The sequence below is a fragment of the Saccostrea cucullata genome, unplaced genomic scaffold, assembly GCF_032062105.1.
Source record: "Saccostrea cucullata isolate Sc308-1 unplaced genomic scaffold, CSIRO_AGI_Scuc_v1 ctg367, whole genome shotgun sequence".
NCBI classification, from domain to species: domain Eukaryota; kingdom Metazoa; phylum Mollusca; class Bivalvia; order Ostreida; family Ostreidae; genus Saccostrea; species Saccostrea cuccullata.
Genome location: NW_026923056.1, coordinates 167,983 through 193,429, shown reverse-complemented (window position 1 = coordinate 193,429; position 25,447 = coordinate 167,983). Strand labels below are relative to the sequence as shown.

Genomic DNA, 25,447 nt, shown 5'->3' with positions numbered 1-25,447 from the left:
CCTAAGTATGAATTTTTTCTATTTTTTTGCAATTTTTTCACTGCTAAAATGCCATACCAGATATGGACAATAGAACTAAAGTTGGACATTATAAAAAGTGATAGATGGTAAGTTTCTCTCTAGTTTACAAGCAGAATTTTCACTTTGTGTTTTAACACATTTAATTGTCGTAAGCTGCTTTCTTACAAATATTTGATATATGAGAATTTGATGTTTAAGTTAAAATCAAAAGTAACACCAAGCAGTTTCACTTCATCCTCACAGGCAATGGATGTACCATTCAAGTTTAAAGTAATGTTTTTATCATGGTCTTTTTCAGTGCTATTGCTTGAAATTTTTCTGGGTTTGCCTGCATTTTATTTGAAAACCAATAGGCATGAGAGTGCCACTTTCCTTTTCCAGAGTTTTGTAATAACATTTTGTTATATTTCAGATTTGGATAAGGTATTATCATCTGCATAGTTGTACAAGTCTGAATTTTTACAAAATAAAAAATATCATTAATGAAAATATTAAAAATAACTGGCCCAAGAATTGATCCTTGAGGTACACCTTTAAAGATAACAAGGTGCTTATATTTTGACTAATTTTGACACACTGTTTTCTGCAATTTAAAATTTTTATATTTGCTATTCTGCAGGTAGAGAGACCATAAGATTTTTTTGAGCAGATATAAGATTTTGAGGAAGGCAATCAAATGCCTTGGATAAGTCCATTAAAAAAAACATATTATTTTCATCAAAGATCTCTTCCAATCCTCGGTATTCTTAATAAGGTCGATTGGCAACCATACCCTGATCTAAATGCCGCTAAATAAGGGTTAAAAATTTTCTCAAAATAGTTTGATATTTGAGTGTTGATTGCATTTTCAAAAACCTTGGAGAGAGCTGGGAGGACGCTTACTGGTCTATAGTTTCTCTTATCTAGGACACTGTTCTTTTTGTGAATAGGGACTACTTGTGCTATTTTAAGGGAATCTGGGGAAAACTGAGGATGACAATGACATATTTACAAGTTTGGTCAAGGGACTGATAATAACAGGCTTCGCGTAATGTAGTATCTTTGGGGAGATCCCGTCTATGCCTGTAGCTTTTCTGGTATTGATCTTACTAATTTGTTTACTTATGAATTCTTCATCATTTGGAATAAGAAATAAAATACGATTATTCATATTTAATAATTTATTTGATTCAGTATAATTTTTTTTGGTCTGTTTGATTTCCATTTGGGCCCATTTGTTTCCTTTTGGGTTCAATTTGGGTCCATTTGGGTAAATCGACGTGCCGGAAATGGTCGACGTTGAAGACAAACAGCAATGGCGGTGTTGTGAGTGGGTCTGGATAATGGAGTGCATACTGAATGGGAATTCCTGCACGGTCATTGTTGTGATGGCCAATATAAATAAATAATATGCAATCTGGGGAATAAGTTGCTTATTATTCAGAGTTGTTTGTTCTTTTATTCACTACATATTGTTGTGTTTTAATTTATCGCGGTGTAAGGAAAAAACAAAATGTCGGCAGGTGCCCACGCCGGTGGCGTGCTGCCACCAGAGGTAAGATTCCGTGTGATATATGAGTATTATCATAACAGAAAGTAAACAAAAATGAAAGTGAAGCACTTTATAGTTGAAATTGTTTCCCCCTTGATAATTGGATCGAAATATCTATTCAGACTATCCGAATTTCCTCGGTATTTTGTTTTAAATTTTGATACGTTTTTGCTCTAGAGGTTTATTGACAGTGTGGTCACATAACATCTGGAAATTAATAGAATTATCGTCTTTCCAATATTCATGTCATGAGTAGATTTGTTACACATTGATTATAAATATTGTATTAAAGGGAAAGATTTGTCAAACCCTCTTGTGTTTTTCACCATGATCATGATAAATAAAGAGTTTTCTGTATTCAAACTATTAATTTATATGCCATCTATTTATACAATATTTCATTTAATTTTAGCAAATTGGTTACATTCCTGATAAACTAAAAAAGGCAGAAAAACGAATTGAAGCGTTTCCTTATGATACAGAGGCATGGAGTGTTCTTATTCGAGATGCACAGGTTAGTTTAGAAAGTATAGAGAAATACTATTAACAAATTTTTCCACATGATCATATTGCCATAAGACTGTGGAATGGCAACGTTCGTGTGTAAAAATTTAAGTGGATTTCTTCGATTGACATTTCATTAACATGATTAATGCAATAAACATGATTAAAGTGCCCTAACATATTTCCGCAATATTAATTTTTGATTGCTGTAATAAATCTCAGGTAGCGATAGCCAAATTAAATATGAAAAAAGAGGGAAAATAAAGAAAATCCATGGGATGTATGTCTAATATTAAATAATTTTGCTTTGTAGATGAAACCGATAGAAATTGCTCGGCAAGTATACGAGAGACTGGTTGCCCAATTTCCCAATGCAGGCAAATACTGGAGGATTTATATAGAACAAGAGGTTTATTCAGTTATATTTCACTTATGCATAAATAATCATAAACTTAATAAAAGTTATTCATAATTTGGTTTTCATAAAGAGATGTTTCATTGTTTTTGTTGATATATATTTTGAAGTTTACATGACATGATAAGTCATATCAATTATGTCTGTTATATGTTTCATTATATTTTGAAATTTTTGGAAAACACAATAGTTATGCAAGAGGTAATTTTCATATTTCTATTAATTATAATAATACATATACGTGGAACATAAACAGACATTGCTTGACATATCAAAATATGTGATATTGAAGCAGTATGTAAATGAGTTTTGGTTAGTAAGGTAAGAGATACTGATAGTATGTTAGAGACTGAATGATTACAGTATATTCTCTGTAATGAAGTTGAGCATCACAGTCTTTTGTTTTCATGCTTGACATAAAATCATTACAAAAGTTTGACGTCTCTGCCTCTTTTGTGGTGTTTGTGTTGTTTATTCCCCTAGTGTGAGTGATGGAGCAAGTGAGAAAATACCATCAGATCGTAGCAAAATACCATCAGATCGTAGATATTTTAGCTTTATATCTACTATATTTGTCTGACTGCTGAGCAGTTAAAGATGGGTTGAACAAAATTGAAAGTATCACTATCTGAATTAAGTGAAGTATAATCAATATTAACTTTCAATCAAGGAAAGCTAATCTAGAGATTTATCTGCAAAGATGCATAGAACACTACATTTAAAAATTGCCAGAAATTTTACAGATGATAATCTCTTCATGATTTTACACAGTCATAGGTCTTTCATATGTCAAATGTACAGAAAAATTTTTAAAAATAAACTCGAATAAGAAAAGTAGACAAAACTAGTGAAATAAAAAAAGAAATGAAGTTTATTATAATAACTTGCAGAATGTAGAATGTTTCTATTGCTCTTATTTAAATTTCACAGAAGCATAGGCCAGTTTTTTATGTCATACATATAACTTATTTACAGAATATCTCACATGCACCTCAGCAGAAAATTGATAAAAAGTTAGAATATATCTTTTAATAGATTATTACAGAAAAGAATAAAATAGGTGAAAATAGAATTTCAAGTGAATGAATGTGTGTTGTATGTGTGCTGGGGGTACCCAACATGATTTTAACTAATATTCACTTGCTTTTCAGGATGTATCAGATTTTGTAGATGAATTCTTTTTAAAATGATTGGGTAATGTTTCATAGCTAAATAAACATTCCCAAATTTTAAATATGTATTTTGTCTTTTATGAAATGTGTTTTGTTGTTTATTTTTGCACACAGAATAGAGGCATAAAGTTCATCGCACACTGTGTGTTTTTTACTGTCTGTATGAACAAATTGAGTCAAGGATCCAACAATCAAAATATATCCCAAAATAAAGGCATTTATTTATTTATTTTTAATTCAGAAGGTTCTTACACCCTGTAACACCCATTATTAACATCTGGCCATGTTGATAAGGATGCATTAACTTATACTCTGGACTATGTCATTTTTATGCCCTATCATGAATATGGATGGGGCAGAATGTTCTTTTCACTCACCTGAGCTATACAATCAAGTGAGTTTTTCTCATCACAAATGTCTGGAATCTGTCTGTTCGTCACCCTGCAAACTTTTCACATTTTCCTTTTTTTTTTTTTACGAACCACAGGGCTAATTATAACCAAAGTTGACACAAAGCATAAGCATCATTTGGTAATGGAAATCTTGAATTGTTCAAATGAAGGATCAAGCCCCCTTCCAAAAGAAGATAATCAAGAAATGGCTGAAATAGCTCCTGAGGGTAGGGTGGGGCATGAATGTTTTAAAATATGTGGTTTTAGGATAGTATTTACACACTGAATTTCATTTTTTCTGTTTTCAGCACAATGTGACTGGTGGACAGGTGACACCTGATCCCCAAGAGGTCCCAGTTTGTATTGTTTCAATGAACTTAGGGGTTGATTTCTGTTTGTTTCTGTATCTTGTGATTCTCTGGAGCAGGAAAATAAAAATTATGCGAAAGTATAAGTTGTGTACTGTAGAGTTTAAATTATTTGCCTTTGGTTCTACTGGTAGAATGGAATCCCTTTAGTGAAATCTTCCTGATATACATTCTGACTGTGTGTAAACTTTCAATTCCGGGCAATATCTCAAGAGTCTTTTGAGCTTTTATGATGAAATTTTATGGCACAATTGTATAACCCAGCCTGCCCTTCTTAAAGTGCCCCCTCTTTTGACCCTCTCTCTCTAGATCTGCACATGCTGTTCTTGTTTCCTTAAGCAGGAATACAGATTCTCTGAATTAATTTGTTGCATTTAGCTTAGTTATAAATAAACTGTTCTATATATTTCAACCATATTCATTTATTGATACCATTGATCTGTTCCCCTTTTCCATCTGGTGTGTATAGCTCTGAGATTAAATAAATTTCAATAAATTTTGTGGGGGATCAGTGTTTGTGAATTTTGTGGGTCTCCCTTACCCACAATTTACATCCCCATGAACATTTATTTTGAAAGTATCTTGATTCATTGAATCTATGATATACGTAAACAAGTATTAAACTAGGAAATTGTGTCTCCTTGACCAAATAGTTCAGTTTTGCTAGCCCGCAAACATTGACCCTCATGAATTAAAGTGGTTCCACAGTATTTGTTATCAAAACACTAAAAAATGTGTCAAGTTGCCTTAAGACTTTCCTGTGAACATGACCATCTCACTTTCCCACATTTGACTGCATTGCATGACTGGATATTTTGAAAACCAGTCAGTTAATATTACATGTATTGTCAAAAAAATATTTTTCGGAAAAAATATGAGATACTGAAAATACAAAATGAGTTGAGGTTGAGGCCAAAATATGACAGAAAAAGATGGCAATTGCATCCAGATGAAAAATATGGAGATTACAAACAGTATTCAAGAACAAAAGTCCATAAAGCAATACAAAATAGTAGCAGAGCAAACACAGACCTCCAAAACATCAAAGGTGGGATCAGGTGCCATGGAGTAGTTAGCATCCCCTGCCCACCCGTCACACCCACCGTGTGCACCTTGTCATGATATACAGAGACTAGAGCAATCTAATTAAAATGGGGATGTTCCAAATCCACTAGTGTTTCTCAATCAGTAACAGAATTCAGAACGTGTAATTATAATTAGATTGTGGAGTCATGACATTCAGTTTCACTCTTGGTTAGCTTTAATAAAATTATTCTGGAGTAATTGATATCCAAATTATTTTTTTCATCATGTACATAATTATACATTTTATTCATAATCCACCTTCAACTCGCAATCTGTGTTGATAATGTAGGCAACAGTAAAACCTCACTGACAGATTTTTATGCCCCTGGATCAAAAGATCATGGAGGTTTATTGTTTTTGTCCTGTATGTCTATTTGTCTCTCTGTCTGTTGTCAACTTTAACCTAGCCCATAACTATTGAATGGGTGGGGCCATGGCTTTCATATGTCACAGGTGTATTCCTTGTGCTTTCATTTGACATCTCGACATCATTTTACACTTTTACAAAAAATACCACACTTTAACCTTAGCCATAACTTTTGAACAGTTGGAGCTAGGTCTTTCATATTTCACATGTATATTCATTGTTACAAGACATTTGAGTTGGTATAAATATTTTTATGCCCCCCTTCGAGAAAGGGAGGGCATATTGCTTTGCTGATGTCGGTCGGTCTGTCAGTCTATTTAGTTTCTGTTCATTTTCTTAACAACCGTTGCACACACTGAAATGAAATTTGGTATACAGGTATATCAGATGAATATCTAGTTCAAGTTTTATTTTGGGTACGATCGCACCATTTTTGACAGAGTTATGCCCCTTGGACTTGCAAAAATTCCAATTATTTGCAGTTTCCGTTCATTTTCTTTGCAGAGGTTGCACATATTGAAATGGAATTTAGTATACAGATTAGTCAGATGAATATCTAGGTCAAGTTCTGTTATGGGTACAATCGCACCATTTTTGACAGAATTAAGCCCCTTGGACTTACAAAAAAATTCCAATTATTTGCAGTTTCCGTTCATTTTCTTCGGAGAGGTTGCACATATTGAAATGGAATTTAGTATACATATTAGTCAGATAAATATCTAGGTCAAGTTTTGTTTTGGGTACGATCGCACCATAATTAACAGAGTTATGCCCTTTTGGACTTAGAAAAATTCTAGTTTGTTGTGGAGGGGGACATAAGTGTTTTACAAACGTCTCTTGTTGACCTTGACCTTAGCTGCAGAACTGTAGCTTGAAGGTTTTTACAATGCTTGGATCTGTAGCTCTCTGCTTTATCTGTTCGAATTTTCTCAAGCAGAGAGCTACAGTTCTGCAGCTACCTTGTCCTTAGAGATTGACACACTTTTAAAAACCTTTAACCTTGGTCATAACTTTTGAACAGTTATAAAAAGGGTTTTCATATTTCACAGGTGTATTCCTTTTAACAAGATTTTCCCTTGGGTACCAACACTTTTGAACTTGACCTGTGAATTTAAACATGCCTTTGAGAGAATGCCATAAGCTGCTATAATGGGGCATCAGTGTATCACAAACACAATTTGTTCAGAAATGCTATACATTGCTTCAAAATAAGCTGACGAAGTTTTCAGTTTTTAGCCCACCTGAGCTAAAGCTCGATTAAGTTTTTCCAATCACATTTTGTTCATTGTCATTCTGTAAACTTATCACATTTTGGACTTATTTAAAAGTTTATTGAAATGAAGGGCTACACCTTCTTTTTAGGGGAGATAATTAAGAAATAAGAATCAAGGTTTTATATAGTTTTATGTGGGAATTATAATTATTCTTGAAAAATCTTTTCCAAACGGCAAATTCTTGATAATTCAGTCATATTAATATGGAAGCATCATTTAATAGGTAATGCAGATTTAAGTTAATTCACATCATAACCCCAGGGGTAGGATTGGGTCACAATGAATTATCAATGGATGAATTTTTACTGAGGATTCTAAAGGAAAAAAATCTTAAAAATTACATAAAAGCAAAGCCATGATAAATCATATTGATGTGGAAGCATCCTCAGGTAGTGTATATTCAAGTTTGTTCAAATCATGACCCCCGGTGGGAGGGTTGGGCAACAATGGGGGATCAAAGTTTTAAATAGGAATGTATAAAAAAGAAAAAAAATTCTTAGAAAAACTTCTCCTCAATAGCAAAACCATTATAATTGATAATATTTATAATTATGTAAGCATCCTTAGGGAGGAAATTTCTTCAAATCATGACCACCGGTTGGAGGATTGGACCTTAAGTAATTGGGAATCAAAATTTTAAAATAGGAGTATATTTTAAAAAAATCTGTATGGACTATATTGACTAGTCTTGTAAGCAAAAATTTCAGTAATGCGATATCAGTTTTCCGTAATGCAGTTGTATTGGGTTTTTCTCAGATTTACAGGAATGAATACTTGATCTTCCCATGACCTTCAATACCAATACATATTGTTAAGAACAATAGATCTGAAATCATCTTACCTTGACCTCTGCTATGACTTTGACCTCAATGTTCGTTCATTTTGTGTTTAATTGTTTTTTTTTTTTTTTTTTTAAAAAGAGACTTTTCAAGAGGGGAAATATTACAACCCATAACATACAAAAATATCATGCCATAATGAATGACTATTAATAAACAAACAAACAGACATTGTCATTTTATTATTGGTTTTAGCTCACCTGAAATCTCCAGTGAATTTATATCTGATCATCTATTCACCCAAAGACTGTAAAAATCTCTAGATAAAGGGGATTCTTAGCAGTTCAAATTAAAGACCCTAAGGGGAGGTAATCAAGAACAAGCAAAAATAGGGTTAAGTCATGAAAAACCACTGGGAGATTCTGTGAATTCTTTGAGGAAAAGTAGATTAAAGTTTTTATTTTCAAAACATAACCTCCAGGATTAGGATAAGACCTCAATAATGGATGAAAGTTTTATATTAAAATGTTTTATTTTTTTTGAAAATCTTCTAAAGAGCTCACGTACTGTGCCAGGAAAAAGTAAAAATCAATATGTTGAAGCTGTAGATTCTAAACTGTTCTAATCAAGGACCCTGGCAGTAGGATTGGGTTACAGTTTTTCAGTGAAATATACAAGCATTATCTTTAAAGAATCTTCTCCTCTTGAATCACTGGATTAGAAAATATGAAATTTATATGAAGGCTTTCCTTGGGAAAAGTAGATGCTAAATTATTCCAATCATGACCCGAGGGAATAGGGTGGGACTGCAATAAGGGATCAAAGGTTTACATTGAAATTTAAAAGAAAAATCTTTTAGAATCTTTGTCTCAAGAACGGCAAGGGCACAATTAGTCATATTAGTATTGAGGCATTTTTGGGTAGTGTATTATAGATTGTTCAAATATATGACCTCCAATGGTAGAGTGGGACCACACTATGTGATCAAACTTTCATTTCTGGGTCATATATCTCTTATCTAGAGACCTTTTGAGGAAGGTGTGAAGGGATCTTAAAGTAGGTTACTGTGACCTCATTTTGGAAGATTTTGCTTATCGAGATGCAAGTCATATCCAGACCATAAATTTTACAGAAAGTGAGCTGGAGAATAGATAAACCTTGTCAACTAATGCATCTTAACATACGGATGTCAAAATCCAAATTTTATTGCTGTATAGTTCCAAAATCATATCTTGCACACACGTACCACTGCAGATCTCAGTATCTACTATACAGAATTTCATTCCAATTACTTAATCTTGATGCGAAATGTTCTTTTCAGTTGAAAGCGAAGAATTTTGAGAGAGTGGAAAAGGTGAGGATAATTTTTTTTTGGGTTTTATTACATTGTTGAAAATGAAAAACATTTTTTACATGATTGTCATGATTAAACTATTATTTGTGGCATCCTTTATTCGTCAGTTCGAAATCAATTTGCAATGATTAATTTTCATGAACAAAGAAACATTCTCTTCCAATATATTAAAGCAAAATAAATGGTTCATGGTCATAATAAATATTCACAATTAAAGTTGGTCATCAAATTAGCAGATATTTCTTGTACATACAGTAAACATGTTGGGAAAAAGTTTTTGGAATTATATTGCATAGATAAGGATATTTGACAAATTTATTTTGAATTAAGTTTGTTGAAATCATAAAATTAAAGACAGGGATGGGAAAGCATTAGAATTTTTACTAGAGTTGGGGTGACAGGGGGTTGGAGTTGTCAGATATGTTAATTGTCAGTGGAAGTATTTGCATAAAGCATGGATGTAAACTTTATCATAGGCTTCAGTTGGGAACAAATTTAAAGCCACATTTGTTAGCATCCTCAAGTATATAGTCAAAAACTCGATCCTGGCTAGCTCGTTCCCAAGAGCACTGTGAGGTGAATTGTCCAAGTAATATGCAAGCATCCTCGTGTAGTGTTGGTTTAAGTTCAAAGTGGGTAAAAGTTCAAATAATGAAGTTTTTGAATCAAGACTCAATAAACTTAAAAGTTTTGGAGTTTACCTTTTAACTCCTTAAAAAGCATTCATATTTTCCAAAATTACATGTACGAGAAATGTTTATTACATGCGTTTCTCAGGTATTCTTTACTAATGACTTTTTGTAGCTTTTCCAAAGATGTCTTGTCAAAATTCTGAACATAGATCTCTGGAAATTGTATCTCAATTACATCAAGGACACAAAAGGAAAACTACCTTCGTACAGGTAATAATGTCAATTCAATCTTTTCTTATGAAAAACTATATGTACAGAGAAAACTTGCTTGATCTCTTTGCTTTTAGACACGAAAGTTCCTTAATAATGGAATTTTTAACTTTTTCAGGGAGAAGATGGCCCAGGCTTACGATTTTGCCTTGGACAAAATGGGAATGGACATTATGTCTTATCAAGTCTGGGTGGACTACATTAACTTCTTAAAATCAGTGTAAGTTGATTATTAAAAAAAAATAATTACTGTAGATCACTTAATTTTCGCGACACCTTATTTTTGCCTTTGTATCAATAAGATATTATTTTCACGAATTGTTGTTTTTCGTCTATATAATCGTAAGGAATACTTTCATACACGAGAATGAAATTTTAGCGAGCTCATTGTCTCGCGTAATTATGCAAAAGTGAAGTTCTCATGAATAAAAACTGATTTAAAGTAAGTTTTTTATCTTAGAAAAAAAAAATTATGGTGAATGAATGACTTATGAAGTGGGCAAGGTAACTTTGTAAAGCAGTGGACTGTGATTATAATTTCAGTGAAGCTGTGGGCTCCTATGCTGAAAACCAACAGATAACAGCTGTAAGGAAAGTATTCCAGAGAGGCGTAGTCAATCCTATGATAAACATAGAGGGGCTCTGGAAGGATTATTGTCAGTATGAACAGGTACAAAAGAATTACTTCAAGTGAAAAATTATGGAAAGAGGTTTTGTAAAGTTTAAAAGACTAAAATAATGAATTTAATACTAAGAGGTTGTACATAAAAATTGCTCATTATATTAGAATACATGTACTATGAAATTACTAATTTTTGTGGGGGGTTAATTTTCGTTGTTTTCGAGGTATGAAGAGACCCACAAATTTATGTCCACCATGAAATGTAATTTTTCACATATATTATTCTCAACAAATCTTCATCCACAAAATTAAATCCTTGGGAACCCATGTTTTTTTCCTTAGATCACGAAAATTTGACCCCATGAAAATACATGTATGTGAATTCACAGTATTACATTTGCAGTAAAACATTGAGATTTGACGTGTTTCACTGTATGAAGCATTAGATTATGAAGTTTATTTAACCACTTCAGAGTATAAATCCATTGATTGCAAAGAAGATGACAGAAGATCGAGGAAGAGAATACATTAATGCCAGAAGAGTGGCCAAAGAGTATGAGGCCGTCACAAGGGGACTGAATAAGAATCTCCCATCTGTACCCCCGCAGAATAATCCAGATGAAGCTCAGCAGGTAAATAAATAAGAATCTTCCATTTGTACCCCCTCAGAATAATCCAGAGGAAGCTCAGCAGGTAAATAAATAAGAATCTCCCATCTGTACCCCCACAGAATAATCCAGACGAGGCTCAGCAGGTAAATAAATAAGAATCTCCCTTCTGTACCCCCACAGAATAATCCAGACGAGGCTCAGCAGGTAAATAAATAAGAATCTCCCTTCTGTACCCCCACAGAATAATCCAGACGAAGCACAGCAGGTAAATAAATCTCCCTTCTGTACCCCCAACCCAACAAACTAAAAAGTGATTCCTCAAGTAATTTTCAGGGAATCAGCAAAGTGTATTAAATATGGATTTACTCTGAATTAGTGAAAAATCAATAAAGGTTTAGTTATACTTTCTTTCCCATTTTCAGGTAGAGTTATGGAAAAAGTACATTGCTTGGGAGAAAAGTAATCCATTGAGGACGGAAGACCATGCTCTGATCACAAAGCGAGGTAGAGAGCCCAGGACAGCAGAAAGTCTGTCTCCATAGCAAGCTTCCATCTCTAAGCTTCTTCATTGTCCCATTTTGTTTGTGAAGGGAGCAGTGCTATAATTGCTTATTTTGTGATGCTGGGTTTTTATGTGTCTTACTTGTAGGGCCTACAATGTGTAAAATGTTTATTTTTTAAAGTTTCCTACAATCACCAGATCTGTTCATACTTAAGTGACATATAAAATATGTGCTTTGAAATACACATATCTCAGATACAAGTTGTGTGCTTTTAATTCATGTTAGGATTGTTGTTTTTATTTTTTACTGAAGATATTTTATGGAGCTGTCATATACATCACGAAGAAATTATTGTCATTCTAGCAATGAAAATTATCTTATAGCACCATTGTAATTGGATTTTATTTCCCAGTGTTAAATTTATAAGGAAAGCTCAGATTTAGTTTTTGCATTTCTAAAAAGTTTGTGAACTTTCATTTTATAAAGTTATGATTATAGAAGACATTCTGTATACTAGAGACTGCTATTCATTGCATGGACATGTGTATTTCTAGGAAAGAAAGCTTATCTTAGAAAACACACACAGATTTATATGCTTTGTCCCATTGTAATTGTATATAAGTTATAATTGCTCTGACTTTGGGGCTATAAAACTCAGATGAGCTCAGTCTAGCTTTCCACTATACATGTATATATTAATCTGTTAAAAGTGAGTCTGAGATCAAAAGTGAGTTTTTCTGAGTTTTACGGCCCATTGAGCTAGTTCTGACTGTGTAGAAATGGATCTTTGTTTACAGTGATGTTTGCGTATGAGCAATGTCTACTGTGCCTGGGACATCATCCGGACATTTGGTATGAGGCAGCTTCTTATCTGGAACAGTCCAGCAAAATCCTCACAGAGAAAGGGGTACTTCACTTCAATACCAACATCTTGTTATCAATTTTACGATGACAAATGGTTAAATTTAACAGTTTTATGACAAAATGCAAACTACAGTGGAGCCTCATTTATCTGTACGCTTTGGTTCCTACCAGGTAGTCAATTTATCTGGATATGTGAAGCGTCCGGATATCTGAAATACCAGTTAAACAAGACAAAGTAGGGTTAAAAAAAATCCATTCCGATGAAAAATCGTCTGGATACTGAAGCATCCGGATATCTGGCATCCGGATATCTGAAAGTCCACTGTATTTGATTTAAGAATCTTTTGAATCCTCACTAGTGTCAAATGCTGATCTATTACCAATGAATATTATGGTGTTTGATGGTGAATTCACCCTAATATTACATGTAATTGTATCGCTCTTTGTGAGGGGAGAGGATCATTGAACATATTTGTTACCATATTCATATAATTTACTTATTTACACCTTTTGCTTTGTTAGGACCAGAATGCTGGTAAGATGTTCGCAGATGAGGCGGGTTCTATCTATGAGAGAGCCGTAACAACTCTGATGAAGAATAATATGCTGGTTTACTTTGCTTATGCTGATTTTGAGGAGGTATAAATTTAATGTGAAAGTCTGAAATAAATCTAATGGAAAAAATGTACAGAATCTTGTTCACCTATTTTTATTGCATTCTTTTTCACCTTCATTTTGTTGATTGTCTTTCTCAATATATCCTTTTGTTGCTGAATCAAATAACTTGTATTAAGTTTTTCAAACAGCAGAGTGACCTTTGACTTGTATATTTTACAGAGTAGGATGAAATATGAGAAGGTCCATGGAATATATAAAAAGCTACTAGATGTTCAAGAAATAGATCCTACATTAGTAAGTAATATTACATCTAGATTCTGTTACTCTTAATGATCACATAATACACTGTTTAATGTATGCTGATGATTTAATCTTGCTATCAAGCACTTCGAATGGTTTACAATCAAAACTTGATATATTGGACAAATATTGTAATGATTGGTGTCTAAATGTTAACTTATCCAAGACAAAAATTATGATTTTTAACAGAGCTGGAAAAAAAATATCAAAAAAGTTTTCTTTTCAAAATAAGTTGATTGAAATCAATGTGTTCAGCAATACAAATATCTTGGTATTTACTTTTGTAACTCAGGTTCTTTTACCTTTGCTCAAAATGAATTATATAAGAAGGCCTTGAAAGCATGTTCAAAATTACAGAGAGAAATTATGTCCAATTGTCATAATGTCAATATTAACCTTCATTTATTTGATCATACCATTTTTCCTATTCTTCTGTATGGTTGTGAAATTTGGGGGACTTTCAACCCCTTTTCTTATAAATTTCAAAACAAAGATATTACAGAAATTAAAATGTGAAACAATGACATTAAATATTGCAAGGCTATTCTTGGAGTACATAGAAAGTCAACAAACTTTGCAGGTTCTATCTGAGCTAGGTAGATTTCCACTGTATCATTCAGTTATTAAAGCTATGCTAAGTTACTGGTTTCGACTAGAAACATTACATCCATCTTTTGTCCTACTCAAAGAAGCATGCTCTGTCTCAAAAAGCCTTTTATTAGAAAATAAACCATCATGGTTTGCATCCATTGAGACAATTTTGGGTCATTTAACTGCTTTCAAAAATATTGACTTATCAAAATAATAATAATAATAATAATAATAATACTTTATTTAAAGAAGGTAACCTGATTAGTGCAAGCACTATTCTTCCCCAGGGCCTTCTGACAATCAACAATATAAGATACATAGTTATACATATACAGACATATTATAAATATAAACATAAATATACAAATACAAATAAATATGAATCACAAATTATTCTGACATTGTTTAACATAAAGTTTTACTTGTCTCTTGAAAGCATTGAGAGTTGGTGACATTTTTATGTGCACTGGTAAAGCATTCCATAAAATGGCACCAGAGTACTGGAAGGAATTTTCAAAAAGTTTACATTTATGAATTGGTACACACAAATCAACATTTGATTCAGATCGAAGAGTATATTGGTTATTAATTTGAAATTTAAACATTTCATGTAAATAAGTAGGACAATAATTAAAGAGGGATTTATATAACAATACATATTTATTTACAGTAAGCTGTTCATAAACAGTAAGCCAATCAAGTTCATCAAAAAGGGGTCTTGAGGGTGCATCAGGGGGAGCATCTAAAATATACCTTGCGGCACGTTTTTGAAGTTTATGAACTCTGTCAAGATTTGATCTGGACGTATTTCCCCAAATTGTTAGGCAGTAATCAATGGTAGGCATAATGTATGCATTATAAAACAACTTGCGTGTTTGAAGAGGAAGATACTTTTTAATTCTACGGAGTGCTGAAATTTTACGTGACAGAGTTTTACACACATGGTCGATATGTACATTGTATTGTAAAGAATTATCTAAATATACCCCAAGAATTTTTTCATATGTTACACTGTCTAATTTCTGGTTCGAAACGAATAAAGGAAAATCATGGTCTAAGAATTTTGATCTCTTCTGATGTGTCCCTATTAACATGCATTTAGTTTTTGAGGCATTAAGTATCATTTGATTTTGAGTGCACCATTTTTCTATACAAGCAATATCCATTGATAATGAATTTAAAATAGATTGGGAATCTTTGCCTGAAACATGTAAAGTGGCATCATCGGCAAACAAATCTATGTTTGAATTTTTGATATAAAGTGGAAGATCATTAATGTACAGTAAAAACAAAAGAGGTCCTAGTATAGACCCCTGTGGAACTCCCGCTGTGACTTGCCGATAAGATGATTCTTTGTTAGACAGATGGACACTTTGAAGTCTATCACTTAAATACGATCTAAACCAATGTAAAGTTATTTCATTAAAATTATAGCACTGTAGCTTTTTAAGAAGAATTTCATGATTTACTAAGTCAAATGCCTTACTGAAGTCAAGAAAGACAGTACCAACGAGTTTGCCTTGGTCCATTTCATATAACCATTTATCTGTAATTTTTGTAAGGGCTGTTTGACATGAGTGTAATTCTCTGAAACCTGATTGAGATTCTATTAAAAGATCAAAGTCTGAAAATAATAATCGTACATATTTTGCCACATGTTTTTCTATAATTTTTGATAATGTCGGTAAAATAGAAATGGGTCTGTAGTTATTTGGATCTAGCTTGTTTCCCTTTTTAAAAATAGGTGTAACTTTGGCAAGTTTAAAACTTTTCGGGAAAATACCTGATGTAATACTAGTATTTATTATATGGGTTACAGGTTTATGTATTATTTGTGCAGTAAGTTTTAATAAACGTGGACCGATTGTATCTACACCTGATGATTTATTAACATCTAGTTTGTTTAGTAAGGAAATCACTTCATCAGGGCTAATAAGCGGGATACAAAATAGTACTTGTTCATTTAAAAAGAAGTCATCATGTATTATAAGACAATATTTTATAAACCAATGGTGTAGAGAAAATAGGCAAAATAATGGTAAACTAAGAACTTATTCCATCTTCAAAACCAATTTTGGAAGAGAACACTATCTCCACACTGTCAAAAACTATGATCAGAGGAAAAATATAACTAAACTTCGCATTTCTGCACATCAGTTAAATATTGAAAGGGGGAAGATATGCAGGACTTCCCCCTGAATCTAGAAAGTGTTCTCAATGTAATATACAGGAAGTTGAAGATGAACAACATTTTTTGCTCATTTGTCCAAAATACAGCAATGAAAGGTTGCAATTAATGGAAACAATATCAAAAATCAACCCAAACTTCTCTTCTTTGACACCTGCTGAAAAACTTATATGGATATTGAATAATGAAAATAAAGAAATTTTATGCTTACTTGGAAAATTTATTTCTGAAAATGGTAAAAGAACCAATGTATAATTACCTAGATTCTATCATCAGGCCATTCCAATTTTTTTCTATGTTTAGCGACCGCGTGCGCCTTGGTTTTTGACACCCCATATAAGAAAAAACACACAACATCAGGAGTCGTGAAATTGATTAATTTAGTCAAATTTTTTGAATTTTGTCAATTTCTCCATACAATTCTGTATAGTAAGTTATACTGATTGTATTTTAAGCATTTAATCCCTTGTTTTTGCTTAAGAATATAGATATTTCTTCTATTAAAGCAGTGTAGTAAGATCAAATCATTTGAAGGGCGTCATTTTTATGACTTTTAAGCCTGTGTTTTATGTTTTGGCTTGTGTGTTTTTTGCGAATAGGTAGGTAGGTTTTTGAAAGATGGGTGGACGCTAAACAGAGGAAAAACTTGGAATAGCTTCATGTTTATGCATGCTAAGCCATTTAAATTTATACATGTATAGCATCACGTTTTTGTATTGTTTTCTTCTGGACACTTGTATTATGTATGATCATTGACACTGAGAACAATATTATTATGTAACTTGGTCAATTATATAACTGTTAAAAAAAAAAAAAAATATGTTGTTAAAAAAAAGAAAAGAATGTTTAAATTGTACATTTGTGTATGTTGAAATGCCCCTCGGGGCCCTTGATTGGTAAATAAAATATCTTGTATATCTTGTAGACATATAAAAGTAAAGGTTTTATATCAATATGGATATTGTAGTTCCACTCCCTAGTCCTCAATAAATACCCCTGTTCATGCAGGTAACAATTATATCCGACATCTGTTCAGTCAGTTTCACTGGATTTCTTCTTTTATTTGAATTTCCACCTTAACTTTTGTCTGTATTCTTATTCCCCCCTTCGAAGAAAGGAGGGCATATTGCTTTCTGTCTGTTGGTATGTCGGTCAGCCTGTTGGTCCATTTAGTTTCAGTTCATTTTCTTCACAACCATTGCACATACTAAAATGAAATTTGGTATACATACATATCAGATGAATATCTAGGCTAGGTTGTGTTTTGGGTACGATCGCACAATTTTTGACAGAGTAATGCCCCTTGGACTTAGAAAAATTCCAATTATTTACAGTTTCCGTTCATTTTCTTTGCAACCGTTGCACATACTAAAATGAAATTTGGTATACATATATATTAGATGAATATCTAGGCCAGATTCTGTTTTGGGTAAGATCGCACAATTTTTGACAGAGTAATGCCCCTTGGACTTAGAAATATTCCAAGTATTTGTAGTTTCCGTTCATTTTCTTTGCAACTGTTGCATATACAGAAATGAAATTTAGTGTACAGATTTATCAGATGAATATCTTGGTCAATTAAGTTCTGTTTTGGGTACAATTGCGCTGTTTTTGCCCTTTTGGACTTGGAAAAATTCCAGTTTGGGGGGGAGGGGGCATAAGTGCTTTATAAACATCTCTTGTTAATACTCTGCAATACAGCATCCTGTCTTTTCAAATTTTTTGTCACAGTGCATATCTGGTTAGACAAGTTTCACTGAACTTGTATTAGAGATTATCGTTATCGTAAGATTCAATAAGTGTCAAATGTTTTTTTCCTTTTAGGCGTTTATACAGTATATGAAATTTGCCAGGAGAGCTGAGGGTATAAAGTCAGCCAGACAGATTTTTAAAATGGCTCGTGAGGAAAATCGAACTCGATACCAGGTTTTTGTAGCTGCAGCGTTAATGGAATATTATTGCAGTAAGGTAGGCATTGTTAGGGGATTGTGTTCTAGTGGCATATGAACTTTGATTTTTAATGACATGATGCAAATAAATATGAAGATACATACATGTATTTTAAAATTGTTCCTATTTAATTATGTAAAGATTTTTTAGGTTTAAGAGATATGCAAGAATAGATGAAATTGTTATAATTAATTTACTTATAAATTGATTTCAGGAAAAGACAGTAGCACTGAAGATATTTGAGCTTGGGTTGAAGAAGTATGGAGGAATCCCAGAATATTTATTGTGTTACATGGATTTTATGTCCCATCTGAATGGTAATTTTATCAGGCATTGAAAATTCATACAAGTGTTGAAAGGATTTTAGAGAGAGGGGATTTCAATATAAAATATAATTAACCCCCCCACCCCCAATTTTGGGTGAGAGGGGTAAATATGAATATCCCTAATCATCTGTTTGCCCCTTTCACTTTCAATTTAATTGATTTTATTAGAAGAGTAGTATTACAAACTTATTTGTATTAGAAGGGTTGCATAAAACATGCATGTTACATGACTTTATATGTAGGACAAAATTAAGGTTTAAGTGATAACTGTCTGAAATGTGAAATAAGTAATTCTCATGGGCTTGGGATATATAGCAAAAAAAAGCTCATTTGAAAAAAAAAAAAAAAAGATTTCTGCAATGTTCAAATAACCCTTTTTTGCAAAAAATATTCAGTGTAAATATTTGCACATTAAATAAGATTTTGTGCAAGGCATAATCTGTTAGGTCAAGTGGTGGGATGGAATATTATACGTATTAAAATAAAATAAACAGGCCTTGTGTGCCTCCTGGCACGGAGAGAATTAAGGTTAAGGAAAATAAAATAAATAGAGAAAGACCCGGGTGAGCATTATGCACTGTTAACCCTGTTTTATAGGAGTTATTACTTTCACAATAAACAGCTAACATTGAACACAGGACTGTATTTATTTTGTAGAGGATAACAACACTCGAGTCCTGTATGAGCGAGTTCTATCCTCAGGACAGGTGCCCCCTGAGAAATCGATCGAGATCTGGAGTAGATTTCTGGCTTTTGAGTCCGAGGTGGGCGACCTGGCTAGTATACAGAAAGTAGAGAAAAGGCGAGCTCAAGCCATTGAAAAGGTGAGTGTGTCATTTTACTCAGAACAGGTGCTTGTCATGACTTGCTCAAAAAGAACTTTTCCTGTTGCTTGTTATATATACAAAGTAGAAGATTGAAATTAAAACAAGTACCCCTGTATATTATGTGTCACAAGTTAGCTGAATGGTGATTTTTTCTAAAAACTTTTTTTTAAAATCTAATGACTGAAAGAATTTTTTTATTTTATTGTTTGCAGGTTCAAGAATTTGAGGGGAAGGATACAGCTTTATTAATAGATAGATATAAGTACCTAGATCTTTACCCTTGTACCACAACTGAGCTGAAGGCAGTCGGATACTTTGTAAGTATGCAATTTCATTAAAGAAAGGTAAAGAATTTTACTTTTCAATTTTAATTGATGCATACTTACTTATTACAACTCACTTTAGGATTTAGCTAGACAGCAGGTGGTAACTCTTCCCTCAGCATCGGTCACTAAAGTTGTTCTGGAAGATGAGGAGAATAAAAATAAACCCCAGTATCCCAAACCAGACGTAGAGCAGATGATAGCCTTCAAACCCAGGCAAATTGTGGGTAAGTTACTGAAACCAGGAATAGTTTGGGCAAGCACAGCAAACCCAGGCAGATTGTGGGTATGTTCTGGCAGACTGATTGCTTTTGAGGTTGTTATTAAACACAAACTCAAATCAACAAATACAAATCTTTGAAATGCAATTAACTCTTTGGGGATCAAAATCTCTTTTGGTGGTGAACCAATTTTTTTTTCATTGAATTAGTTATTCAACTTACTGTAGATCACTAAATTTTTGCGACACGTTATTTTCACGAGACAGTCATTGATTCTTTATTAGCGAGACATAAGTTTCACGAATTGTTGTTGTTTCTCTATATAATCTTAAGGAATACTATTATAAGTGAGAATGAAATTTTATTGAGCTCACTGTCTCGCATAGTTATGCAAAAAAAAGTTCTCACAAATAAAAAGTGATTTACAGTAGTTACAATATGAGGGAAATTCTGAAATGATGATGAGAAATTCTAGAATTGTCCCTTTTAGATTGTGTTTTTGCAGGATAAGTTTTTGAATTTAGAGTGGATGCTAAACAAAGAAAAAACTAAGAGTTAGCTGTTGTGATAACAATTGTTTATTTTGACAGCTGTTGGAGCCCACCCTGTTCCTGGAGGGGAATTCCCACCCCCACCTGCCGCTGCTAGTCTCATATCACAGTTACCTCCCCCTGACTGTTTTCATGTAAGTATCATATCAATTTATATTTCTTTTGAAAAATGAAGGATTTGAAATTATATGAATCTGGTTATTGAGAAGAAATTTCTTTTTTTAATGATTTATTTGTAATGCAATATAAATTAAATTTTCAGGGTCCATTTGTTCTTATGGATAAGTTTATAGAGCATTTTAACAAGCTGGTACTACCTGAAGGTATATATCTTTATATTTTTTTATATGTAAGTTATATACTGCAAGAAATAAAGAGAGAGGAGTGTGAGGGAAGAATGTTTTCTTATAGATGTACATATACATGTAGTTACTTGTTGGCCTTCTCAGTGATTGATTTAGGAAAGGAAACGGATAATACTTGTAGAAGAGTTTTTTAACACAATACTGAATAGTATATTGCGTGTGTGAGAGAGAGAGAGGAGGAGAAATGTTACCTTTGTCTATCTATAGTTAACTGTCTAGTCAAACAATTCAGGCATAGAATCAACTGAAATAAAGTTTTGACAGAACCTCTGACTGTTACTTGATTTTGGTCGAATTTTTGTTGTAGCTCCTGTTGGGACAGAAAATGGAATTGATGGCACATTCAAATTAGACCCTGGGACTCAGCTCTCCATTGACTTTGCTTTAGGGAGGAAGCGAAAGGTCACGGAGGGGGAGGATAGTGATGAGGAGGGGTCAGAGGTCACGGCCCCACCTGTACATGACATTTACCGTAGTCGACAACAAAAGCGAGCAAAGTAAAGTTGAAAATCTCTCTTCCTGCCAGAGATTATTGTTCATATTGAGACCAAGTGATCATTGCTGAGAAAGACACTGTTTGGAAAAATGTTCTGCTGTGTCTAGTTTCTGGACACAATTGTTTTTAACTAATGTAAAATTCTGTTTAACAGAATTATTGTTAAATGGTACAGTTTGTCACATTTCAAGTACCAAACCAACATTCAGTCAATGAATAATAATGATCAGGAAGAAGTGCATTTTATGAGGCTTATATAAGATTTTTTGTGACTTTTCCTTTTTATCAACAATTAGGAATGTATTATTTATTCAGTTTAAATTTGGAAATTTCTCGTAATTTAGTATAAACATATCATGTTAAGGTACAGGTTGCATTGTAAAATAATTGATCGCCCATGAATGGAGGATCAATGTTGTCAAAAAAAAGAAACTTGGAATACGAATTTCAAAAAGTATTCAGGTCAAGCATTTGAAAGGTATTTTCCTGTTGGGTTTTATCATCTCTTAGGGAGGGGTAGCATCCATTTTCATGTCTATCATGCATCTTTACATGTTACTAGTAATAAAAAATTAATTCTAAACCATTTATTTCTTTATTTGCTGATGATATATAAGTAGACAAGTGCTTTAAGACAATGTGAGTTAAGATGAAAATATGACTTTCTCTATTTTTAATGCATGAATTGCAAAAGCTGATAAATAAAGAATTCATAGACATCATCAAATATTACAAGCGACTATTTATGACATTGTTCAGTAATCTGGATTAAAGTTCATTGACCCCAAGATAAGAGAGGTAACTCTCACATAGACAAATGGCTTTTATTGATTTCTAAAATAAAGTCAAGTTTGAAGGCCATTTTTGTCATATTTTGTCTCACAAAATAAGTTGAAATTGGGTTTTTTGTGGGAGAAATTATATTTCTTTCAGAAAATCATTCAGCCATTAATCAGAATTTATGTGAGACAGAGTGAACAGAGAAAAGATGAATGTTCAATTCATATCAGGAACTCTAAACTATTAGTATACGAGAGTTGTCCCAGAAGTGAACTTTTAAATATTGCAATATTATTTTTATTTTTCACACTGTTGGGAAATGATGTTTCATTATTTGACACAGTACGAGTTTGTAATGTCAAATGCTCATGAGACCGGTAAAGAAGGGGTTGTTCAATGTCGATGGTCGTCGCACCGCAACTTTTTCCACAGAAAATCATTGTCAGTGATGTTTTGTTCATTTCCCAAATAAGCAGGGATATAATGTTACATCGATGAAAGCAATAGTTCTTATGATATGGGGTTCTTGTGTGCGAAAATTCTTTGAATGTGTCGACGATGCGGCGCACCAAATAATTCAGAACTTTGTTAAAATCAGGCGATACGTTCCTCGTTAATATATAATTTTCCTCTAGATTTTGTCATTGATTGATTGATTGATTGTTGTTTTACGTCAAATCGATCCAAGGATTTTTCACTCATATAGAGACGTCACCATATACTGGCGGAAGGCCTCAGATTTCCTCTGCACTGAGGACCATTGGGCAGTCAGGGATCTTTAAGTGCTAACACCACAGGACCTCGGTTTTTAAGGTCTCATCCGCAACTTTCACTTCTAAAGTGCCGAGCGCATGGCGAAAGAACAGTTGCTACATGTATTTATTTTTTTAATCGACTTGGGTCAGTCGCGGTGGGGATTCGAGCTCACGACCTTCCGCTCTGCCTACTGAGCTATCGTGAAGGCGATTTTGTCATTGAACTTTAGAAGTATTGCTTCTTGAACAAAATCGAGGTACCTCATCAGGTATTTGTGCAAGAGGTGTTTCCTTCATAAGCTTTTTAAAAATAATTAAAATTTCCTATCACAATTTTTTACTGATTTTGTTTTAAAAAACAATTAGAAAACAGTTTCGAAAGCCACAAGGGTACTTGTATTACAATTTTGAATATTTTCATATATTACGAAAGATACAAAATTCGGGGAACGTATCGTATGGTCCTAAGCGGAGTAGATTCTTCTCCATGCAAAACAATGGAAGGAAACAAAGATATCGAACACTGGTTTATATTAACTGACAAATGAGGCTCAGAAATAATTGGATTAGCATATAAAAGAGGTGCTTAGTAGACAAACGACCCATTCCCACAACGTCAGCGGTCTCGAGTAAACACTTTGCCGTTACATAATGACTCTCTCAGGACCCCTGACGTTATGAGAACGTTAGACACGGAGACCACCGTTCAACTTATCGAAAAGATGGGGTCATGATCGGGGGTAGGAAAGTGTCGATTCGAAGAATTGAATGGATGAATCTGTGTGCGGTGGTGTTCTGACGTCGACTGAAAACTAGTTTATATAAGGTCTTTTTATTGTTTTATTTTAATTCCTTCCGTATTCGATAAAAAGGAAGAGATAAAAGAATAGGATCGTTATTATCGTCGCATATTTCCATCACACCCCCCCCCCCCCAGTAATCAAAGGAATAATTCGCCTAAAATTAAAATGATTGCTAAATCATGAATAAGTTGGCATTGATCATTGAGGTAGTGTTTTCAAAGTCATTTTGTTTCAGTCAATATTTTTCAAATGTGACCTTCTTTCATAAAGTCTTATGCTCTTGGATTCGCTGAATACATCATTTTAACACATTAATAACCCATTTGTTTGCACACTGAAATCTTCTATAATAAAGTCTTTTGCTTGTTTCGAATATGAAGAACACAGCACTATATTTATTACTTTAATAACCCATTTGATTTCGCACTGAAGCCATTCTCAGTTGTGTAGCTTCCTGGATAGTGTTGGTTTTTAAATTTTCCTCATTGACTCTATATATTCGGGTGAAATCTGTAAAATCTTATAAATGTCCTCCATAACTCCGGCCCTTATTCCAGTATTAATTAGTTCATCGAGTGCTCCAACTTGTCCCAGTGCTTGCTGGAAAGATTCTAACGCATCACGTAGCTCTCCTACAACTTGCTGACAGATACCTAGTATCTGCCAGGATACTTCTCGGAGACTGTCTGGTATATTTATCGTATCATCAGAGAGAAGTAGGCTGTGTAGGTCTGTCAGTGACTGTAGACACGGGGTTCTTTTACCCATTCTGTGGTGACACAAAATAGACAACATGAACATCAAAACAAGAGGAGGAACATAAAACATATCTATTCCGCTTTTCTGCGTGGCCCATTGTTCCAAATTTAATTCATCTATATACATAAAACATGACTTGATCATAATATCCCTTGCCCATGTGTTTCTTAGTTTTGTTCTCAGCGATTGACCTCCACTTAACATGCAGTACATCTGCTTGTCTACTTTACCATTGTACATCACATAAGGTTGCAAGAGCTTCACTTTGGCTTTGTTAAGGACAACCAACGCCCTTTTATATCTACCAATGTCATACAAGTACATCGCCAGATAAAGTATATCCGAAATAAACCCTATTTTTGAAACTTGGGTTAACATTTGAATTATTGACCTACTAATTTGATAATTGTTTTATTATTTTTTATTACTTAATAACAAATGTCTTAAAATCCTTTTTATAATACTCAGTACCTTCTCATACAAGGCATTGTTATGTCATTGCGTTATGACGTCACAGTAATGAAAACCAGCTGCAGTATCTGTTTTTAGAAACATCCAGTCTATAAAGACTATTGTGACGTCAGCACTATTGTTGCTCCACAGAAAAACGTTTCCAATTTTAGAAACAGCAGGTTTATAAATTTCTAAAATAGAAACATCCAGTCTGTAACACTTTTTATACTTGATCATGTGATCCAGTTTGAGCCAATCAGATAGTTGGAACAATAAAGAAAAATAATAATAAAGTTTATTCTTGGTCCTGAGCGCATATTTCAATTTTAATGACATGCCTATTGATATTAGGACATTTGCTACATTTAACTGAAAA

At 33.3% G+C, this 25,447-nt stretch overlaps 1 protein-coding gene across 2 annotated transcripts; it reads left to right on the top strand.

Moving 5' to 3' along the window:
* The first annotated feature begins 1,306 nt into the window (after positions 1-1,306).
* Positions 1,307-22,071, top strand: LOC134263045 (cleavage stimulation factor subunit 3-like). 2 transcript variants are annotated; one of them, XM_062745346.1, is made up of 21 exons: positions 1,307-1,555; positions 1,965-2,066; positions 2,370-2,465; positions 9,231-9,263; positions 10,068-10,165; positions 10,284-10,385; positions 10,709-10,835; positions 11,261-11,379; positions 11,563-11,602; positions 11,821-11,902; positions 12,699-12,808; positions 13,288-13,404; positions 13,603-13,677; positions 18,287-18,430; positions 18,627-18,729; positions 19,396-19,562; positions 19,778-19,882; positions 19,971-20,115; positions 20,700-20,794; positions 20,923-20,983; positions 21,333-22,071. In XM_062745346.1, the coding sequence occupies exons 1-21, from the start codon at positions 1,514-1,516 to the stop codon at positions 21,524-21,526; spliced, it is 2,157 nt and encodes a 718-aa protein (XP_062601330.1). In that variant the 5' UTR covers positions 1,307-1,513; the 3' UTR covers positions 21,527-22,071. The 2 variants fall into 2 exon arrangements, with proteins under 2 accessions (XP_062601330.1, XP_062601329.1); XM_062745345.1 differs by lacking the exon at positions 11,563-11,602 and having other exon boundaries at positions 11,261-11,419.
* Positions 22,072-25,447: the final 3,376 nt, after the last annotated feature.